The sequence below is a fragment of the Xenopus tropicalis genome, chromosome 3 (assembly GCF_000004195.4).
Source record: "Xenopus tropicalis strain Nigerian chromosome 3, UCB_Xtro_10.0, whole genome shotgun sequence".
NCBI lineage: Eukaryota > Metazoa > Chordata > Amphibia > Anura > Pipidae > Xenopus > Xenopus tropicalis.
Window position 1 is genome coordinate 81143723 of NC_030679.2, and position 21200 is coordinate 81164922.

At 39.0% G+C, this 21200-nt stretch overlaps 1 protein-coding gene across 1 annotated transcript in view; it reads right to left on the reverse strand.

Moving 5' to 3' along the window:
* Nucleotides 1–19609, reverse strand: part of kiaa1324l (KIAA1324-like) — a 51625-nt gene extending 32016 nt beyond the window's left edge. Inside the window, exons 1-3 of the mRNA XM_002935245.5 lie at nucleotides 19329–19609; nucleotides 5160–5280; nucleotides 980–1175 (exon numbers count right to left, since the gene is read on the reverse strand). Of these exons, the coding sequence (XP_002935291.2) occupies nucleotides 980–1175; nucleotides 5160–5280; nucleotides 19329–19418 (407 nt within the window). The 5' untranslated portion in view covers nucleotides 19419–19609. The remainder of the gene's footprint in view (nucleotides 1–979; nucleotides 1176–5159; nucleotides 5281–19328) is intronic.
* Between the last annotated feature and the right edge of the window lie 1591 nt (nucleotides 19610–21200).

The window sequence follows — 21200 nt, forward strand, 5'->3', positions numbered from 1 at the left end:
TTAGGCTGATCTTTCTGTCATCCTACCAATTGGCCTGCGCACATTATCCCCAGACAGTTGAGTTTTATGGTCAAAATCAGTCAAACTATCTAACCAAATAATCAGCTTTAGGCTCAGTACCCCCCAAAAAAAGCAGTGGCATACACCCATTGGCCCCTATGAAAAAATGGTCTGGGACGCCTTCCTTGTTACTTTAAACACCTATGGTCTCAGTTACAAATAGTTTCTTGAACGCACACCTATATTAGCTTTATTTTGAACCATGTATGAGGGATTGTAAATCTGGTCCCTACACAATGCAGTTATTTTTTTCTGTGGTGCCTAATCTAACTCTTTTGGTGTGTGGGTGCCCTTAATCCCAAGTGTACCTACAAAAACTGTGTTCCTGTAGGTAAGTCCCTATAAATGAGAAAGAAAGTTATGACTAACCTGATGTCCCTGCCCTTTGCACCTTGTGCCAAAGTTGTAATTTGCTGTGAGGCACACAGAGCAGCATTACCCTGGATGCAAGTGTTCTCATCAAATGCATAAATATATGGGTCCTATAGTCCTTTCAAGCAATAGCCCATCCAAAGAAATGCATTATAATTTTGAATTGGCCTCTTTGTCATTTCTATCCAGTGTATGTTAAAAAAAGGTTTCCAAAGCAAGGGTCCAGACTTTATTGCTTTAAATTAGTTTAGCTACTTCCTTGTAACAGATCTTATCTGCCGTATAATCGACCACTTATTCTATTAGCCAACCTTAGCCCTTATTTAGCACCTCCATGAATGTGTTGATCTCCGAGTCTTTTTACATTTGACTGTGGCTTACAAGTAAGAAAGGTTGGGGACCCATGCCCTACAGCACAAACTCATAGGAACACAGCTGTTTGTATTTATTGTTAGAAAAAAAAATTATTACACAATATTGCCCTAAATGTTCCATCGGGTGTCTTTTTGGCTTCCAAAAATTGCTTTTCTAGAAATAATAAACTTACTTGACGCAGCTGTCTGGTTTGTTATCTGAAAATTCAGCAGTGTTCTCCATGTAAGTCGCCACATTGGAAAATCCTTGAGGCATTTTATCCCATTCATCAAACTTGATTCCAGTTCCTAAGGAATAGGTACCAGGTTCACACTTACTGCAAAGCTGGCTACTTATTTCTAGGAACTCTCCCGCAGCACAAGAAAAGGCTGAAAAACAAAAAGGACTTATTAGTTAAGTTATCTTTAACTGCATAGTACTTAAAAAGTGGGATCAGATTAATCTTTTTTTCCATGCAAGGAAAGTTAAATTATAATCATGGATATGCCAAGGATTAAAGTAATTTCAAAAACTAGATTAAATCCAGAGAGCACTGAGTTTGTGTATTCATCTAAAATTTATCTTGCTGTGAATGTTTTTAGATAAAACTAAGGACACAAGGATGGGAAAATTGGAGCAGTTTTAGAGCAAACTGACTGTTCCATATCTATCTAGAACCTGACATATGTAGCACTTAACACAGACCCGTGAGTTAAGGCAATAAATGCTATACAAAAACAAACAATACTCCAAATGATTTATGGAGATATGGTTTTGCTAAATTTCTACCATGTCTATAATTCATAATCTGCTCAGTTCCAGAATGAAGTTATATATTAACAGACAAGAAGGCAAGATCCCATTGCGAGAAATCATTTTATCTTTATATCTACATGATGGTAAGCAGAAAATGTCTGCCAATCAGATACACTGGTCTTGCCTTCACACATTTATAGTTTGAATCCACCATAAAATGTTTTCTTAAATGATTGTTAGCAAAACATGTTTAATATAACCATGTTTAACCAAACAGATTTTTTTTTTCAAACAGTTGACTGATAAATACTACCTGTTGATTGGTTGCTATGGGTTACTAGATCATTGCACCTTTTATTAGACTAACATGTGTTTTTAAATAAACAGTTGCAGAAACAGTGGTCACTTTTCAACCTCAGCTACTATGTTACTATGGCTCCCTTATGGCTTTCTTCTTACAGAGCTGCCACCTGAATTCTACTTTTGCCCAGTACATGTGTAATACATGGGGACTCTCTGGTATTCCAGCTAATATAAAATATAGATTTTATAGATTAAATATTTTCTACAGCTTTACTGCATTTGTTCCCTCTGAGGGCTGCCTGACTTAAGGTGGCCATACACGCACCGATATTATCGTACGAAACCTCGTTTCGTACGATAATCGGTGCGTGTATGGTATGTCGGTGAGTCGACCGATATCGCAGGAAGCTGCTGATATCGGCCGACTCGCCGATCGGCCAGGTTAGAAAATTTTGATCGGGCGCCATAGAAGGCGCCTGACCAAAATTCTCCCTTCAGAGCTGAATCGGCAGAAGGAGGTAGAAATCCTATTGTTTCTACCTCCTTACCTGCCGATTCAGCCCTGAATGGTGTGTGGCGGATCTGACGATGTTTCGTGCGACCGATGGTCGTACGAAACATCGTCGGATCGCCACGTGTATGGCCAGCTTTACTGTCACAAAAAAATGAGGCCCTTGATATATTAACACGTCTAAATGATAAGTGTGCAAGTTAGGGGATGGGTAGGCGGTGCGCCTCACACAGCTTATGAATGCAGTGCTGCTGAACACAGTTCTGAGCACTGTATTCTTGGGAATAATGATAGATGGAGACACAGTTTCTGCCTCTATGGAGCACAGAGACCTGCAGCAATTCTTTAGATTGCAAAGAAAGGGAGTGTGCAAAGTTAAAAAAATGGCAAATTTTGCACACTGTCTTCCAAGTTGTAAATGACACCTATATCTTAACCATTCATAATAGCTCTGTTCTATGAAATAGCCTTGGTATGCCTTTAATAAGAAAAAGGTATGTATTTTATGGAATTATCTATAATATACAGGTCCTTTTCAAAAAATTAGCATATTGTGATAAAGTTCATTATTTTCTGTAATGTACTGATAAACATTAGACTTTCATATATTTTAGATTCATTACACACAACTGAAGTAGTTCAAGCCTTTTCTTGTTTTAATATTGATGATTGTGGCATACAGCTCATGAAAACCCAAAATTCCTATCTCAAAAAATTAGCATATTTCATCCGCCCAATAAAAGAAAAGTGTTTTTAATACAAAAAAAGTCAACCTTCAAATAATTATGTTCAGTTATGCACTCAATACTTGGTCGGGAATCCTTTTGCAGAAATGACTGCTTCAATGTGGCGTGGCATGGAGGCAATCAGCCTGTGGCACTGCTCAGGTGTTATGGAGGCCCAGGATGCTTCAATAGCAGCCTTAAGCTCATCCAGAGTGTTGGGTCTTGTGTCTCTCAACTTTCTCTTCACAATATCCCACAGATTCTCTATGGGGTTCAGGTCAGGAGAGTTGGCAGGCCAATTGAGCACAGTAATACCATGGTCAGTAAACCATTTACCAGTGGTTTTGGCACTGTGAGCAGGTGCCAGGTCATGCTGAAAAATGAAATCTTCATCTCCATAAAGCTTTTCAGCAGATGGAAGCATGAAGTGCTCCAAAATCTCCTGATAGCTAGCTGCATTGACCCTGCCCTTGATAAAACACAGTGGACCAACACCAGCAGCTGACATGGCACCCCAGACCATCACTGACTGTGGGTACTTGACACTGGACTTCAGGCATTTTGGCATTTCCCTCTCCCCAGTCTTCCTCCAGACTCTGGCACCTTGATTTCCGAATGACATACCTTGGACCACTGAGCAACAGTCCAGTGCTGCTTCTCTGTAGCCCAGGTCAGGCGCTTCTGCCGCTGTTTCTGGTTCAAAAGTGGCTTGACCTGGGGAATGCAGCACCTGTAGCCCATTTCCTGCACGCGCCTGTACACGGTGGCTCTGGATGTTTCTACTCCAGACTCAGTCCACTGCTTCCGCAGGTCCCCCAAGGTCAGGAATCGGTCCTTCTCCACAATCTTCCTCAGGGCCCAGTCACCTCTTCTCGTTGTGCAGCGTTTTCTGCCACACTTTTTCCTTCCCACAGACTTCCCACTGAGGTGCCTTGATACAGCACTCTGGGAACAGCCTATTTGTTCAGAAATTTCTTTTTGTGTCTTACCCTCTTGCTTGAGGGTGTCAATGATGGCCTTCTGGACAGCAGTCAGGTCGGCAGTCTTACCCATGATTGCGGTTTTGAGTAATGAACCAGGCTGGGAGTTTTTAAAAGCCTCAGGAATCTTTTGCAGGTTTTTAGAGTTAATTTGTTGATTCAGATGATTAGGTTAATAGCTCATTTAGAGAACCTTTTCATGATATGCTAATTTTTTGAGATAGGAATTTTGGGTTTTCATGAGCTGTATGCCACAATCATCAATATTAAAACAAGAAAAGGCTTGAACTACTTCAGTTGTGTGTAATGAATCTAAAATATATGAAAGTCTAATGTTTATCAGTACATTACAGAAAATAATGAACTTTATCACAATATGCTAATTTTTTGAAAAGGACCTGTATAATAGAGGATGTATTAACATTTCATGAGACATAACTTGATTGAATATCACCTTGTTTTATATAGTATACATGAGATATCTCATTCATGCATGCCTGCTGGAAATATATTCATTTAAATGAGTCAGAAATCCTACAGGATCCTTTAGGAAACACTGTTACTGAGAGACCTCCAGTTTCCCTGACAACTATAAGGAAATGTCAAGTCCACAGCATTCAAATGACTACAGAATCCGTTGCTTGGAAGCAAATATCAAAAGTATCAAACAAAAAAAAAATACGATTGTCATATCTTGAACCCTCCATACCATATATATTTATTATCTGCAAAACAATGTATTGCCAATTGTGCCTACTGCAGATTCTAAAAAATAATCATAGTAAAAGAGATGATGGTTTGCGTTCTTTCTTTCTTACATTACACACTTGTTTTTTGGTTAAATGCGACATGGGTGATAGTTGATGTTCTGAACACAGTAATACTATTAGGTACTGAAGAGGAAATATAACAAAAGGGACAAGGTTTGCCCAGGTGTTGTAACCCATGGACACCAACCAGCTGCTTTCAAACAGGTGACCAGTAAATTAAATCTGCTGATTACTTTTGTAATTGCTGCTTTAAATTTAAAAATTGCAAAAATTATTTTTAAGCAATGCTATATATGACTACATAAGGCAGTTAAGTAGTTCTGCTTACTGCATTCTTTTCCTTTTACTGGATCCGGCAATCCAGAACAGGCTGTGTCGGGATTGGGTACAGCAACCCTCCACCTCGATCCAGTGCTGTCACATTCTGTGTACTCAAAGTGGTAATCATCCTGCAATAAAAAAGACACAATATTTGCCTTTGTGTGTATGGTTTTTGTATGGTGTGGCGCAGTGTGTGCATGCTACCCAGTGTCGGACTGAGATGGCAGGGGCCTACCAGAAAACCCTGGACAAATGGGCCTGCTCTCAAAACATTATTTCTTCCTCTCCTCCTTCAAACTCTATTATCCTAATCTCTTTTCTCTATATACTATACTCTATTCTTCCATATACCAAGCATCCATATTCCCACACAGAAATAGGGAATGACCATGGAATAAGCTATATAATTAGAAGCAAGGGGGCCCACTGACACCTGGGCCCACCGGGAGTTTTCCTGGTATCCTGGTAGGCCTGTCCGATACTGATGCTATCCATCAACAGAAACTATGAAGACATAACAAAAAGATATATATAAGAAATAAGAACAAAGCAAAAGCCATGTCAGGCTTAAAGGAAAAATCTTAGCGATCTATTTCAATGGGGAGTGCCTAACATTGTGTCACCCCACCCAGTAAAATAGATTGCTACATTTTTTCCCCTGGCTGATGCTCCTGTTAGGAGTGAACCGTACCAATTCTTAAGCAATGGGAATTTGTATATTTGCACAGTAATATATGCACTTTTTTTTTTTTATAATAACACACAAGGTTGTTATTGTATAAAATTGAAACAGAATTAAAATAATATGTTATTATATTATATGTACTATGGTAACACATTGGAAAATTGAAATTGCATTGATTTGCATGCTGCATTGCTGCCTCATTCACTTTTTTGCTATAATATATGTTGTGTATTGTTCCTTTTCTGGGCCTGTAAGTTGGGCCCAGAAAATATGAAACGGTATATATTATGTTTTGTGGTGACACATTGGAAAATGAAATTATATTGCTGTTTTGCTGCTCTGTTCACCTTTTGTTAAAATATGTGTTGTGTATTGTGTTTCTTTTTTGGGGCCTGAAACTCAACAATTTCATCCCACTCGTTTCGTACGATATTCGGTGCGTGTATGGCAAGTCGGAGAGTCGACCGATATCGCAGGAGGCTGCTGATATCGGTCGACTCGCCGATCGGCTAGGTTAAAAGATTTTGATCATGCGCCATAGAAGGCACCTGAGCAAAATCTGCCTTCAGGGCTGAATCGGCAGAAGGAGGTAGAAATCCTATTGTTTCTAGCTAAATATCTGCCGTTTCAGCCCTGAACGTTAGTGGCTGATTGAACGATCTTTTGTGCGACCGATGGTCGCACAAAAGATCGCAAATTGCCACGTGTGTGGCCACCTTAAGTTTCTTATGCAGTTGAGATGACAATAAAGGATCTGAACTAAACTGAGATGCCGGAGAAAGCATCACAACGGAGTTGAGCGGCTCCTGGCAAAGTCACATTTGTGACAATGATCATTTGAGAAGGAGCTGTGTGGTTCTGGCAGTTAAGGAGTGGGCCCTCTCTGGATGTGATGCACAAATTTTATTTACTCTGTATAGTGATTCTTGGCAGTAAATTCAGGAGGGCTCAACTCTGGTGTGAGACATCAATGTGGGTGCTGGTGTGCTCACTCTATAAAAAGTATCATACAGTATAACATTTAAAAGGTTTCAGACTTGAGCAATTCAAAATATTTCCTGCTAATAGCACTGCTGTGTTTGTGTAACATACAGGGGCTGATTTACTTACCCACGAACGGGTCGAATGGAGTCCGATTGCGTTTTTTTCGTAATGATCGGTATTTTGCGATTTTTTCGTATGTTTTGCGATTTTTTCGGATTCTTTACGAATTTTTCGTTACCAATACGATTTTTGCGTAAAAACGCGAGTTTTCCTATCCATTACGAAAGTTGCGTAAAAAGTTGCGCATTTTTCGTAGCGTTAAAACTTACGCGAAAAGTTGCGCATTTTTCGTAGCGTTAAGTTTTAACACTACGAAATATGCGCAACTTTTCGCGTAAGTTTTAACGCTACGAAAAATGCGCAACTTTTTACGCAACTTTCGTAATGGATACGAAAAACTCGCGTTTTTACGCAAAAATCGTATTGGTAACGAAAAATTCGTACAGAATCCGAAAAAATCGCAAAACATACGAAAAAGTCGCAAAATGTTCGTTTTCAAGTCGGAACTTTTCCAATTCGGGTCGGATTCGTGGGTTAGTAAATCAGCCCCACAGAGTATGAGGAAGCTGAGCCATAAGGGCGTGCTTTTCCAACCATGATTTTCTTTCCCCCAAGCAATAAAAATACTTCCCAAAGTTTATAGTTAATAATTTTAGCTAAGCAGATTCTGTAGTTATCCTAAAATAATTTAATCTTAGCCAGAGGGGGTCTCATATTCTGCCCACCCCCCACTTATGGTTCCTTAATGTAAGGTAAATCCTTCCCAAACCAACACAACATTGCCTGATACATGAAAGCCTGGAACTGGTTAGTGAAAAGATGCATAAATGAAATACTTAGAAGAATAACTCAAGGGATTGCCCAACTTTGTTTACATTCATTCCACATTACAGGAACAAACTGAGCTCACAGAGTGCAAGTAGACAGGAAATCTGTTTCATTATCAGGAAACTGATAAAAGTGTCCAGAAAAGATAAATGCACATTCTAAGCCAAGGCACCATTGAAGTAGTATATTACTGTGTACACAAACATAATTCACATTTGAATTGGTGCTGCCATATTGCTTACCTTTAAGCTTCCACAACCAAGTTACCATCCTTATGATCAGTATGGAGCTAAAGTAATTGTGACAGTTTCCAGATTTTTATTGGAATATGTCACTATCCCTCAAAAAAAAGCTACCCAGTCTTAATGGAACCTTCTTAACCATGATATGTCAAACCATTTACACCTGGCCACTAGCCCATCTAGCTTTTGCCTACACTGAATGCTAGATGTAACAACCCCGTCAGAACTAGAACATGCTATGTCACTAATTAAAGTATGGGGGGATGCTCTATAAACTAATTTCATAGAGTTCAATGTGCAAAAACTGGGAACAACGCTATTTATTTTTTGCACTTTACACCCTGTGTCATGGGTTGCACCCTTAGGCTCATGCTTTACCCTGCAGGATACAGTGCAAAGACCTGTGCCTATACCATGAATACAGCACCGTATTCAAAAGTGGCAGTCTTGGAATGGCGATTGGGCTTGCCCTTGAAGGCACCCTATCTTTAACAACTTTGATTGAACAACATTTTAACAAGCAACTAGTGTATGCAAAGTGACACAAAGGCACATTTCAGTAAAAATCTGAAATCTATTTTTGTCTCTTAACATCCTTTATCAGCTGTACAACAATCCCCACAAAAAACACATATACCATTCCAATTTACATTAAAAAGTCAACTTACTATAAACTAATTTCAAAATAAAATGCACGCTCCAAACTAAACTGTGTTCCCAGTTTAAAGTGCAATGAATAACTTGTGCTGAAAATACTTTTGCCTGTTGTTTACATTAGGAAATAAGTATGTTTTTTTATATACAGCACCTTAACTATAAGAAAAATGGCATGTTCATTCACAATCAAAATAAATCACCAGTACACTGCGAAGTCTTCTGGATAACAAGCCCCTTCCTTTCCCCAACTGTAGCCTGTTAGGCTTGAAGACAAGGAGCAGTTCATTACAGAGGGCTTCTTAGTGGGCTGGTAATTAACAGTTTGCCTTTTCCTAGGGGTTGATTTATCAAAGTAAGAGTTCGAATCCCGAAATGGGTAAAATTCGGATTAGATATGATAATTTATGATGATCGCAAATGTCATGAAAATGCTTACGAAAAAATCGTATTAGTAATGATAATATCGTATTGGCGATCTGAAAGTCACAACATTTTTGTATCCGAATGATCGTACATGGAGGACTCAGTGGCACTCGGCAGCTCCAAATTTGCCCAAGGAAAGTCACAATACCGAAGCTTGAATGAATCCAAAACTTTCGTATGCGTTGCGACAATACCATTTTGTTGCGTAATTTCTGATGCACAGTACGAAAAAGTTGCGCAAATTAGAGAAAAAATTGGCGAAAATACGCACAGCACGGAAACGTAGAAAAAATAAGATTTTTTTTGTATTCGGAAGCAATCGTACTTTGATAAATAGTAGCGAAAAAAATCTATAGATAAAATAGAATGGTGGTTTTAAATGTTCCTGCGTAGAATACACAGCTCTTGTTTCTAACAATATTACATTGCCAAATACTAATTTGCTCTCTGTATTCTGTAAAAATTGTATCTGCCACCAGCTTTTAATTCATTCCCTTCATACATTACTTAGGGCAATCTAAAAAAAAAGTATCAATTTTCACTAGAAATAATTGTATTAAGACAATTAAAGGAATAGTGAAGCACAGACTGTTTGCCAAAAAAAGTTCTATTAAAAGCCATCTCTTTTGCTTAAATAATATTTTTTTGTCCTTGACAATGATCATGATAAGTACATACTTAGCAAAGGCCCGTATTTGTAACTGTAATCATATGTTTACAGAGAAAATGTAATTGCAGAGATATTGCATGAAGTTAATCCAGCAGTTTGTGTCCTTGCTGTTTATTAAAGTGAAAAAAGAAGCTTAATAAATCTCAGTATGGTTTCAAAACTAAATCACTGGAGGTTCATCTATTTACAAGATAACAGGTTTATTTTCATAGAAATCTGATTGAATGCAATTATATAATATGATATATTCATTGAAAACGCTAGTTTCAAGAATAAACCATGTGAAGTCTGTTCTTTCTGCAGTGCAAAATATCATTTGTTATAAAGTTGGAGTTTTCTATTAAATTCACCATATTATTTTAGCAGTGGCTTTAAAATGCACACAGGTATGCATGCTACATGCAGCAGGATTTAGAATCTGATTGTACTAAAGAACATTTTTCTGGACGTTTAAAACAATCAGAGCAGAACTCAACCATAAGTTTATTGAGTTTTGGTTTAGCATTTTTTTCTATTTACAGATAAAAGTGTAACAAGGGCGTGAATGATTTAAGGCTTACATAGTTAAACAAGGCTTAAGCAAACACTGATAAGAAGCATATCAAGACACTGATGAAGAGCAATGAAACTTAATGCCCAGCTGTGAAAAAAACAGATCAATTAGATTAAAATTAGGGACATAAAACACAACATTTATAGTAAAAAAATATAGACATGTTCATTCACATGGATTCTGTAAGAAACACAATAACATTCCACCTCTCACCCAATAATTTGCAAATGTAATATATTGAAGATGGTCTTCCCATAATTGGGAGCTTTCTGTATAATGGGTTTCTTGATAACAGATCCCATACCTGTACTACCCTGGTAATGAAGGAAAGGTTTGTAAAAATTGTAATAATGTCTGTACTACTATTTTTGTTTGTTTTTAACTAGTTTTTTCTGCCTTCCCACAAGGCCCCAACATTCTTATTAGTCTGTAACATAGAGCATAAAGCAAATAAACAGCAAGAAGTTGTGCACTGGGACCCCCAGAGGTTTTTACAGGGGGCAGTACCTTTTTACACCACTGAGATGGTCAGTTCATTTGCCATTTAATGACAAAAATTATGGGTCTTCTGTGGATATTCATAACCAGAATAGCATCCATCCATATCCTGTACATATCCTAAAAAAAACTAAAACCTTAAATGGTCTGTATATAAATGGTTAGACAGAAAATATATATTTAGTGATTCCACTAATTCTATTATTGTACCCTTTAATGCAAAGTTAGGACAAAGACAATTTAATACCATTTATTATGTGGCCCTATGGTAAATAGGTTTTTAGAAGCCTGCAGAAAAGAGTATATATTTATGCTCAATATAGATCAAGTTTTGCTTTGGCGGCTTGACATTAATCCTGTTGGATTTGTCAGATGTTTAAACTGACACACAGAAGCAAAGTGGGTGCTTTATCAGTTATAATGTGCTGACTTATCAGCTGAGCTGTCTCAGACACTCTTCTTTTAGAACCACTGAAATCCAAATACTGAAGTATGACACTTCAAACTGTAAAGGGGCTAACATTTTGCTTTCTGTTTTGAAGCTACTTTTAATGGTTGCAAGCAAATTAACTTATAATGCATTCACTAATATAAATGACATAAGGCTACATCAGCGTTACAGAAGCTGTCACTCATATTAAAGCTACAAGGACAGAAGATCTAAACAGTTGAATGTTTAATGCAAACCAGTTGAATGCAATCGTTATATCTTTAAAAATGTCAAAATATTAACTATTTACTAACCCCTGGAGGTTTATTAGTTTCTGCAGTTTACGACTTTTATACAATGGCTCTATGACAGGCCCGGTACTGGCAATCTGTGGATTCTACATGGGAAAAAATTCCCATGTCTAATCCTCACATTGGCTCCCTAAGCTGAAGGTCTGGGGCATGAGCACCCGGATCGTAACCAAGGGTAAGACTTCTACTTTATAACTCAAACTATTTTTCCTGTGTTTATGAACCTGTGGATTCAGGCAAAAGCCAGGGGGCTGCTGTAAGATGCCACAGACAGTTACTATTAGGGGGCTGGTCAGGGACTATTTAGGCCTCTGTGTACTTGAAATGCCAGGGCCTATGTTGAATGCCAGTCCCAGCCTGCACAATGACAGAATCCCAGTCCTGGCCTGCTCTGTAACACCTAAAACATGATAGGGAGGCGATTAGGAACCAGCAACCCATACTGTTATTGTCAGTATAACACAGGTCCTGGAAAATAGAACCTGCAGTTTTCTAGTGACTCGGGAAGGACAAAGTTTGTGGGTATCTTTGCTAGAACTAAAAATAAAAATTATGTAGAGAGCTATGTGGCATGTTGTGTTCTGAGAGGTCAAAAACTATTTTTAAAGAGTTAAAAAAAGCTGCTGTTGGTAGAGAGGTTTCCACAGATATATAGGATAGTACTGTATGTGGATAGGACATAGATAAGCACAAAGACTTTTAAATGGTTTGTATGGGAAGGGCAGAACAAAGAGATGTGCGTGGGGAGTAACAGTGCCCAGAGAGGTGTGGGACAGATACGTTCAAAAAAAGAAAACCTTCTATCTAGAAATGCTACCAGAACAACTGACGGTTCAACTAGGTATACAGGTGGTGGAAATTCATCCATGTCTTACCCTAACTTGCCTCCCTGTCAACATTAAGCATATACTTTTTAATGTTAAGGGTCATGCACGGTATGAAAGATACTGACACTGTACTGTACATCTGTCAATTCAAATATTAACCTTCAGCCCTAGAGGTTGATAAAAAACCCAGGTTTTTCTCTAAAAAAAAATTGAAATATTCTATATAAACTTGTCAACCTATGAAGATTTTTGAGGCATACAGTTCGACACTCTTCACAAAACCAAGAAAATAACTTATACCTACTGTTCTGGTGATAGAAGCCTTGACAAATATTTCATAAATGCTATTAACTGTAATGTAACAGTCTAAAACACCCCACACCCCTGCACTGCAGACAATGATAGGATGTATAAAAGAAGTGAATTTATTGTACTACAGTCATTTGCACTACATTCTGCTTGCAGATCTGTTGTTATTATAATCCATGTTCTGTATTGAATAAGTGTTATTATGAGGCCTCACCTAGGCAACTGCATTAATTGCCTGCTCAATGCATCAGCTCAGGCTGTAAGCTAAAGTATTTCTCTTGCAACAAAACAGCAGCTAGCTTTCTGCCTACAAATATCTCTAAACCATGTTCATCTGAAGGAGAGCAACATGGCTGGGTTCCTAAGACACCTTCATAAATAACATTAACATTAAACTACTTACAGGCCAAGGCATGTACTGATACGTAATAAGGCCACATGAATGGTATTTCGCCTAGCTGGTAAATTACTAGCCCCAGGGCTGGTATTACAAATTTACTGGCAATATACTGGTAAATATGTAATAACTAGCCTATTTGCCACAGCCTGCCTCCAATCTGCCACTTTAACCCCCTTCTAGCACTCATTCCTTACTCTCCAAATGCCAAGTTTAACAATACAGTTCTTCACTCTTGACGTCACAACTCCAACCCTTAATGTCACGTTCCTCCCCCTTATGGACCTAACCAGTAGAGAAATTCTTAAAACATGGGTCTTTTACTCAGGCTGGGGTGCACCATCATGGGAAAAGGAAACTCACCAAGCTGGGTTATACTCCTTTTATCTATAGGAGATGTGTGCGCCAGGAGACATAGCTAGATATCATTACCAACACTAGGATGTGTATAATGATTGGTCAACATTTTTGCTTGTTATGTTATTCTCTCAATCTCAAAAATGTATGATTTTGCCCTTCGGAAGATTTTCAGTCTTGAAATATTTACACTGAACAAGTGATACAACTAAAAAGAAAACTTGGCGAAGTTCAAGTTTAAATACATAATAAAAAGATGCACTTGGTTTTGATTAAACCTTTTTATTATGGTATTATATAAGGATCGCCTGACTACTGTCAACAACTAAAGGTTAGAATGCATTAGTCTTAAGGGAGTTGAGAAATCAGCATTGCTTGTGTTAATTTATGAAAAATTTAGAAAATAATAAAACCAAGGCTGTTAAAAAAACAATCTTTTTTTTAAGTGTATGTTAACACTACATTAACTTAGTATGTTATAGAGGGGCCTATTCTAAGCAATTTTTCATAATTCAATGTTATTGTTTTTTTTTTATTTTTAAATGATTATTTATATGCTCTGACTCTCTCCAGCTGATCATCTTTCATTCTGGCTTTCAGACTACCTGGTTGCTAACCTGAGCCATGCTTTACTTGGTATTTTATTTACTATGAACAGCATGGATACATATATTCATTTGCTGCAAAGAGGTAATCAATATTAGTAAATCAGCTGTAAAAGGAGATGCTCAAGATAAAGGATAGCAGCCAAAAGGGAAATCAAGCCAAGAGAAAGCAAAAATAAAAAATGGAAACCAAGCATGAACAGATGAAAAGCCTCTAAAACAGCAACAAATTAAGGCTGACAGAATGAAACAATGAGAGAAAAAAGGTGTTGACAGGAGAGATGGAGGGGTAAGATGAAGGAAGCATATGGTTGTTTGGAGAGAGAAGAGAGCAATGCAAACTGGAGAGAACAATGTAAAGGAGAAATTAAAAACAAGAGGCCTGAGAAAAAGAAGAGGTAATAGGTAAAAAAAATTAAAAAAAGAAACATTTACAAAAGTGTGTATTCAAAGTGCGATTCAGGTAAATTTTGCCATGTTTTTAACCTGCATCAGGATGGAGATGAGTAATTTGCAGTGCTTGTTGACTAAGTCATGTTTGCATGTCATTCTAAAGGGTGGCTGGCCCCTGGGGAGATCAGTTGCCTGCGTTTCATCTCGGCTACCATGCACAACTAATCTTCCTGAAATTCCTTTCCACTGGCAATAAAGTGAGCTGATGGTGGGAAGGCATACGCGTTGCTTCGCTTTCCACAGTTGTGCAAACTTTCCTTGTGCAGGAAACTTTAAAAAACAAAGCAACACATATGGCTTTCCACTGGCAATTGCACAGACTTGCTGCAATTCAACAAGTGTGGAAGACAGGATACTACTGTAAGTTTAAAATTAAAAAAATGGCAGATGGCTCCCATATTATGTACTTTGCACACTGCCTTCTACATTATAAATGACCCCTATAATGTATTTAAAAAAACTTTTTGCACACAATAAAAAAGCAACCTTAAGCATGGTGTAATTTCCAGGGCCCCCAAAGCAAGTTGCATCAATATGCCCAACAGGCTTGTGCCAAAAGAATTACACACTAATGCCATGTGGCGGAAGTGACACAATTCCCACTCTAAAAATGTTTGCCGAAATTGCACCCAATTTGTATACATGCCCGCTTTCAATTGTGTTCATTTTAACACAATGTTAACTGCCAATGGGCAATGTGTGCAATAACACGTTGCACACTTGAGGTTTAACTGATGTCTAAAAAACCATGCTATGAAATAAGCACTCAGAATATGTGCAAAAACCATGCTATCAATACAGTCTGTATGGCAGTGATCCCCAACCAGAGGCTCGCGAGCAACATGTTGCTCACCAACCCCTTAGATGTTGCTCTCAGTGTCCCCAAACCAGGTAGTAATTTTTGAATTCCTGACTTGGTGGCAAGTTTTGGTTGAATAAAAATGAGATTTACTACCAAATAAAGCCCCCTGTAAGCTGATAGTGTGCATAGAGGCTGCCTAATAGCCAATCTTAGCCCTTATTTGGCACCTCCAAACTTTTATGATGCTTGTGTTGCTCTCCAAGTCTTTTTACATTTGACTGTGGCTCACGAGTAAAGCTGGCCATACACACACCGATAATATTGTACGAAACCTCGTTTCGTACGATATTCGGTGCGTGTATGGCAAATCGGCGAGTCGACCGATATCGCAGGATGCTGCTGATATCAGTCGACTTGCCCATCGGCCAGGTTAAAAGATTTTGATTGGGCGCCATAGAAGGCGTCTGAGCAAAATCTGCCGTCAGGGCTGAATCGGCAGAAGGAGGTAGAAATCCTATTGTTTCTACCTCCTTATCTGCCATTTCAGCCCTGAAGGTTACTGGCGGATTTAAGGATCTTTCGAAAGATCGCAAATCCCCACGTGTGTGGCCACCTTAAGAAAGGTTGGGGACCCCTGCTGTATGGTTTACTGAAAGTCTTTAAGTGCTATTGAGTATTCAAACCATGGTGTTTGCAACCCTTGCCTAGAGTCAGACAGAAATCTGCATTTGTTTTGTAAAGCTCTTTGTGGTTTGTCCTTGTTTGAGGGTCTAGCCACAGAACTACATTCCCAGATATGGGTCAGATCAGTTACTATACATAACTGGATTAGCATGTTTATAGAATCCACTAAGACACATTTAACTACAAGCAAAAAAAAAACCCCATGGGCCTCAGGGAGGAAGGACAGGTTAAACTGGTATGTTTTTCACTGTAAAAGGAATTGCACACTGCTTTAGAATTGCGTATATGCAATCAAGACTAAGCAAAGCCACTGGACAGAGCAAACATATCACCCAACAGAGGGTATGGTCTACAAACATAAGATATGTCTTGTGATAAAATCCCTGATAGTATCAACTCTATCTTAAAGAATACTGTAAAGCTTTTAACATGGATATACATAGAGTTGCCACCTGCCTAGTCTTGAACCAGAAAGTCTGGTTTTGGCAGGAGCTGTCTGGTTCTGGAAACACAGTCTGGCTTCTTCTCCCCGTGTGCCACAGCCCTAAAGGTCTGAGACACAAACAGAAAAAAACAAGATGCCCCCAAAAGTGCATGATTCATTAATTTGTCTTTCTGGCAATATTGGATTCTGTTGGCTTTCTATGATCATCTAAAGTTTGGGGGACACAATAGACTTTTGTGGAAATTTTTAAAAAATGGTGTGCCGCTGGTTTATTGGTACCTGTCCGTGGCAATATTAAATATTTCCAACCCTTAAAATAAGCTTTCTCTTTCCTGTAACTAAAGTTAATGGGGAATAAAAGAAAAAAACACTGGGGGTGCCAAGTTGTTAGGTATATTTAGTGATTTTAGCCTATGATTGCTTTTTCTTGCACTCCATATTTGCATTTCAAAGAAGCCTTAAAGGAAAAGTAACACTAAAATTTTTTAAGTAAAAAATCTATTCTACCCTGCCCCAATAATTGCCCTATCCTGCAAACCATTTAGTATTTTGAATGCTTTATTAGAAAATATCTGCTAAAACTTGGATTCTGGTCATGCTGGGTGATGCAGGGCAGAATCCACAATGCAACGATCGATTGAGCTATCCTAGCCTTCCTTCTGTATAGGAAGGAGTCAGGCTAGGATCGATCAATTGATCGTCGCATAGTGGATTCTGCCCAGCATCGACCATATTGCCCTATTGCAAATAACCGGAAGCCAAGTTTTAACAGGTATTTTCTAATAAAGCATTCAAAATAATAAATGGTGTGCAGGATAGGGCAATTATTGGGGCAGGGTAGAATGTATTTAAATGAAGACACATGGAATAGTTCATTCTTTTTAAAGCAAAAGTAACACTAAAATTTACTAAAAAAATTTTAGTGTTACTTTTGCTTTAAAAAGAATGAACTATTCCATGTGTCTTCATTTAAATACACAGTAAAATCTGATAACATGGTTTATGGACATACATAATGCAACAATACGTGCATATAATAAAGAGTGCAATATCTGTGTTATTTAGACACGTGAATACTGTCAATTTCTTTATGGGAACTATAGCTTCCCTAGTGCCTATAAACAAATGGTGCCTTAAATAAAAGTAAATACTGTTAATAATTTTTAAGCCAGTTGTTCTCAGTCACTGTGGCCAGGCAGGGTCAGATTACCAGTGAATCTCCAGGTCGCCCGCGGTAACGAAGATTTGATGCGGGGCGACTAGTCTCCCCATCTGACACTGCCCTTAGGACGAAGACACGGGGGTCGATTAGTCTCCGCAACTTTTACAAAACTCAGTTGCGGTGATTTAGCTGCCATAGGATAGGTTAATATATGAGTTGCCACGACAAATCATGCGCCATTTGTGGGGAATTTCACATAGGGTATTTTAATCCCCATTACATGGATTAGTTCCAGTATCTCTTTAGTCTTTAAAATATCTAAAATCCCACAATAATATACAAATTAACAATTTTAACAAATTTAACAAAATATCACTTCCATATTGACCACCACATAAGGGTCCTCTTTTGCTACTTACACCCTCTAGTTCAGGGTTGTCTAATTTCCAAATTTTTAATTTGAACAGTCATTTTACTACCTATTATTACATGCCACCTTCCCTTCATTATAGAGGTTTCCAACACTAAAGGGACCCCCACCCAAAAATGTGTTTGCATAATAAAAGAAAAGGTAATTCTAACTTGCAACTTAGCAATGTACATTGATACATCATTTTCTAAGTAGTTTTTCTAAGTAGTTCTAAGGTTATTTGTAAAAGTAATTCCTACTGAAATTAGTGTTTGTTTATCCCTTTCTGTCCTCTGGTTGTGACTTTTGAAACAATGTAGCAGAAGGTAGGTCTCCTCCAGGTCTGTTAATCAGCTGGCTTCTGTTACAATACTTCAGGATTCAGAACCAGCAGGGCAGGAAATATATAAAAAAAACTGACATAGAACATTAAATGATAATTTTAGGTATAATTTTATATGTTTCCTTAAACCTTTTCCAAGTCCTAAAATGATCCAGGGCCAAGCAATCATAGCCAAACAAATAGCTGCAAATTTACAATGTTAGAATGCTTAATACTAAATATTTATTGTGCAACTGCATTATCAACTAGCTCATGTATTTAAAAGAAATACAGCAAGCAGAATCTTGGCCATGGCACATACAATTTATAATACTCATTTTGGGCAGAACTACAAACCCCAGCATTCTCTTGCTTGTTGTGATTGAACAGCAAGTGAAAGGACACAGATTGGACATCCTTGGCATAGATCCTGAAATAAAAGCAGGAAGCTTTCCTTTGTCCTGCTACAGCAGTAGGATATGGCTGTGTGATGTGCAGAGACAGAGCACAAACAGCAATAATGGTTCTTATTGTTTCTCAAACTGTCCCTTCTGTAAACTACAGCTGATCTGGTTTGACAGATAATAGGAAGATTATGGGGGATAGGGGGTTAATGGGTCGATGTATTTGATGGTGCATTTGAACAAATCTGGCCTGATCATTTGATATTCTCTTAACAGATATCTACTCAGCCACTAGAAACAGATTGTGCCTGCTGCTTCCCAAGAATAAAACAAATGGCAGCATCATAACAGGCAGACAATAATTTGAACATATGAATTAAGGTGTTATTACAAGCCTCTGCCCGAATAGAGAGGCCTCTTGTAAGCAAGTAGAGGCCAACATAACAACCTGTCATTGTGCTAAGGATTTGCGCGCATCTAACACAGAACCCAGCCCAGTATCAGCAGCGCAAACACGGGCAGGTATCCAAGGCAGTAAGTAAAGCCCACATCACCTATGAGACACCGGCCAAATACATGACACCCTGTGCAGATCACACAGCGACAGCAAGCTAGGCAATGATCATGGCTAATAAGCTTAAGCAAATCCAAAGCCTCACCTCATTGCAAGTGGGTTGACTGTTCAGCGCTGTCCCCAGCAGCAACTGCAGGCTGATCACTAGGCATCCACTCCAGCAGGAAAACCCCATCTTTACAGTGTGCTGGGAATCGTGCAAGCTGGGCTGTATGGAGGCTGCTGAGCTGGGCTACTACAGCTGGAGGCTGCTGAGCTGGGCTACTACAGCTGGAGGCTGTCAGCACTGGATCAAGATGCTCCTGCTGCTTCACCTGCTGCTCACACAAATGGAACAGCGACAAGCCGGCTAGTGATGTCAGGGCAAGGTGGAGTCACAATGAATAAGGGGGGGGGAGGAGAGGGGATTGGGGCAGCCCAGTCATGATGGGAGAGATGGGCAGTTATAGGCTTTGGCACTTCTCCAACAGAAAACAGGAGCTACGTCTATAGGATAGGCAGTGGATATTCTAGAAAAAATGGAGCAAAGCAAATAGTACTGAAACTGGATAAGGAACAGAGAGTAAGGCGTACTATAGATGGGGAGGACAGGCATGGCTGTGGAAAGCAGGCTACCCAACCCTGCTACTAGTCCTGTAGTAAGGAAGGCAGTGATTGTTTAACCAGGGAAAATGAAAGGGGGGGGGGGGGTTAAATGCTGCCTTGCTGCCTGTTTGATTCAGATCTAACCATGTGTTTTATTGTAACTACTGACTCAGTGGAGACTGAACCCAAGAATAGCCAATAGCCAAGCTTCAGCCCAGTGCAAACAAAACATACTATCCAGTGTGCAAACTCAAATTATACTATCCAATGGAGGGCTATGGGGTGGTAGAGGATGGATAGTACTTATATACATGCTACCAAAATACTATTCAAAGCGTGCATGTGCCTGTAGCACAAAACCTAGTAGCTGAAGCATTCTGCAGAAATATGTTAGATCTGTTCTTTAAATTAGTGACAGCAACCCAAAAAACCATCTGAAACAGAAAAGATTCTGTGATTCTTGCAGCATGAGACTGGCTTCCTGATGCCATCTCCCATGATTATCTTTTCTGCTCTCTGATGGGGGCCACATCACTAGTACAATGGCTCTCTCTGTACTAAAAGCAGAATCTTCAGTTAAAAAACATTTCAGTTCTCAAGGTTACCAAGGTGCCTGATGACCTGTCATACACTGCCATTGGAGGCAAAGTTCTGTTAATGTTAGCTGGGTCATTCTTCTTATATAACATTTCAGTCTTCCCAAATGCAAGAAATTCCACAGTTTAGAGCAGTGATCCCCAACCAGCGGCTCGTGAGCAACATGTTGCTCTCCAACCTCTTGGATGTTGCTCCCAGTAGCCTTCTTGGCTTCTTGGCTTGAAGGCAAATTTTGGAGGCAGAAAAAAACAGGTGTACTGCCAAACAGAGTCTCCTATAGGCCGGCAGTCCATATAGAGGCTACCAAACAGCCAATAACGGCCCTTATTTGGCACCCCCAGGAACATGTTTTATGCTTGTGTTGCTCCCCATGTCTTTTTACAATTGAGTGTGGCTCACTGGTAAAAAAGGTTGGGGATCCCTGGTTTAGAGAATTCTAAAGGTTAGGACAAAGCTTAGGCCCCAGACAACCAACAAAAGATATGTCACTGTATGCATGCTCATTTGCATGAACCCACATGGGGGGGGATGAAGTGGCTAGCCAGGTTGCCTAAGGGTGCCCAACACTGAATCCAAGTCACTAAAAGCAGCCCAGACCATGTCCTGTGAATCAGCAGTGAGCTATTGCGGATTTCTTTAGAGCCACAGATCTTCATTCCTTAAAGGGAACATATTGTGTGAAAAACAATATTGTGCCAATGAATTGTACTCCTCTAAATATAGAAGGAATGTGATTTAAAAAGTAGTCTTTTGGGCTAATAAATTAAAAATTTCT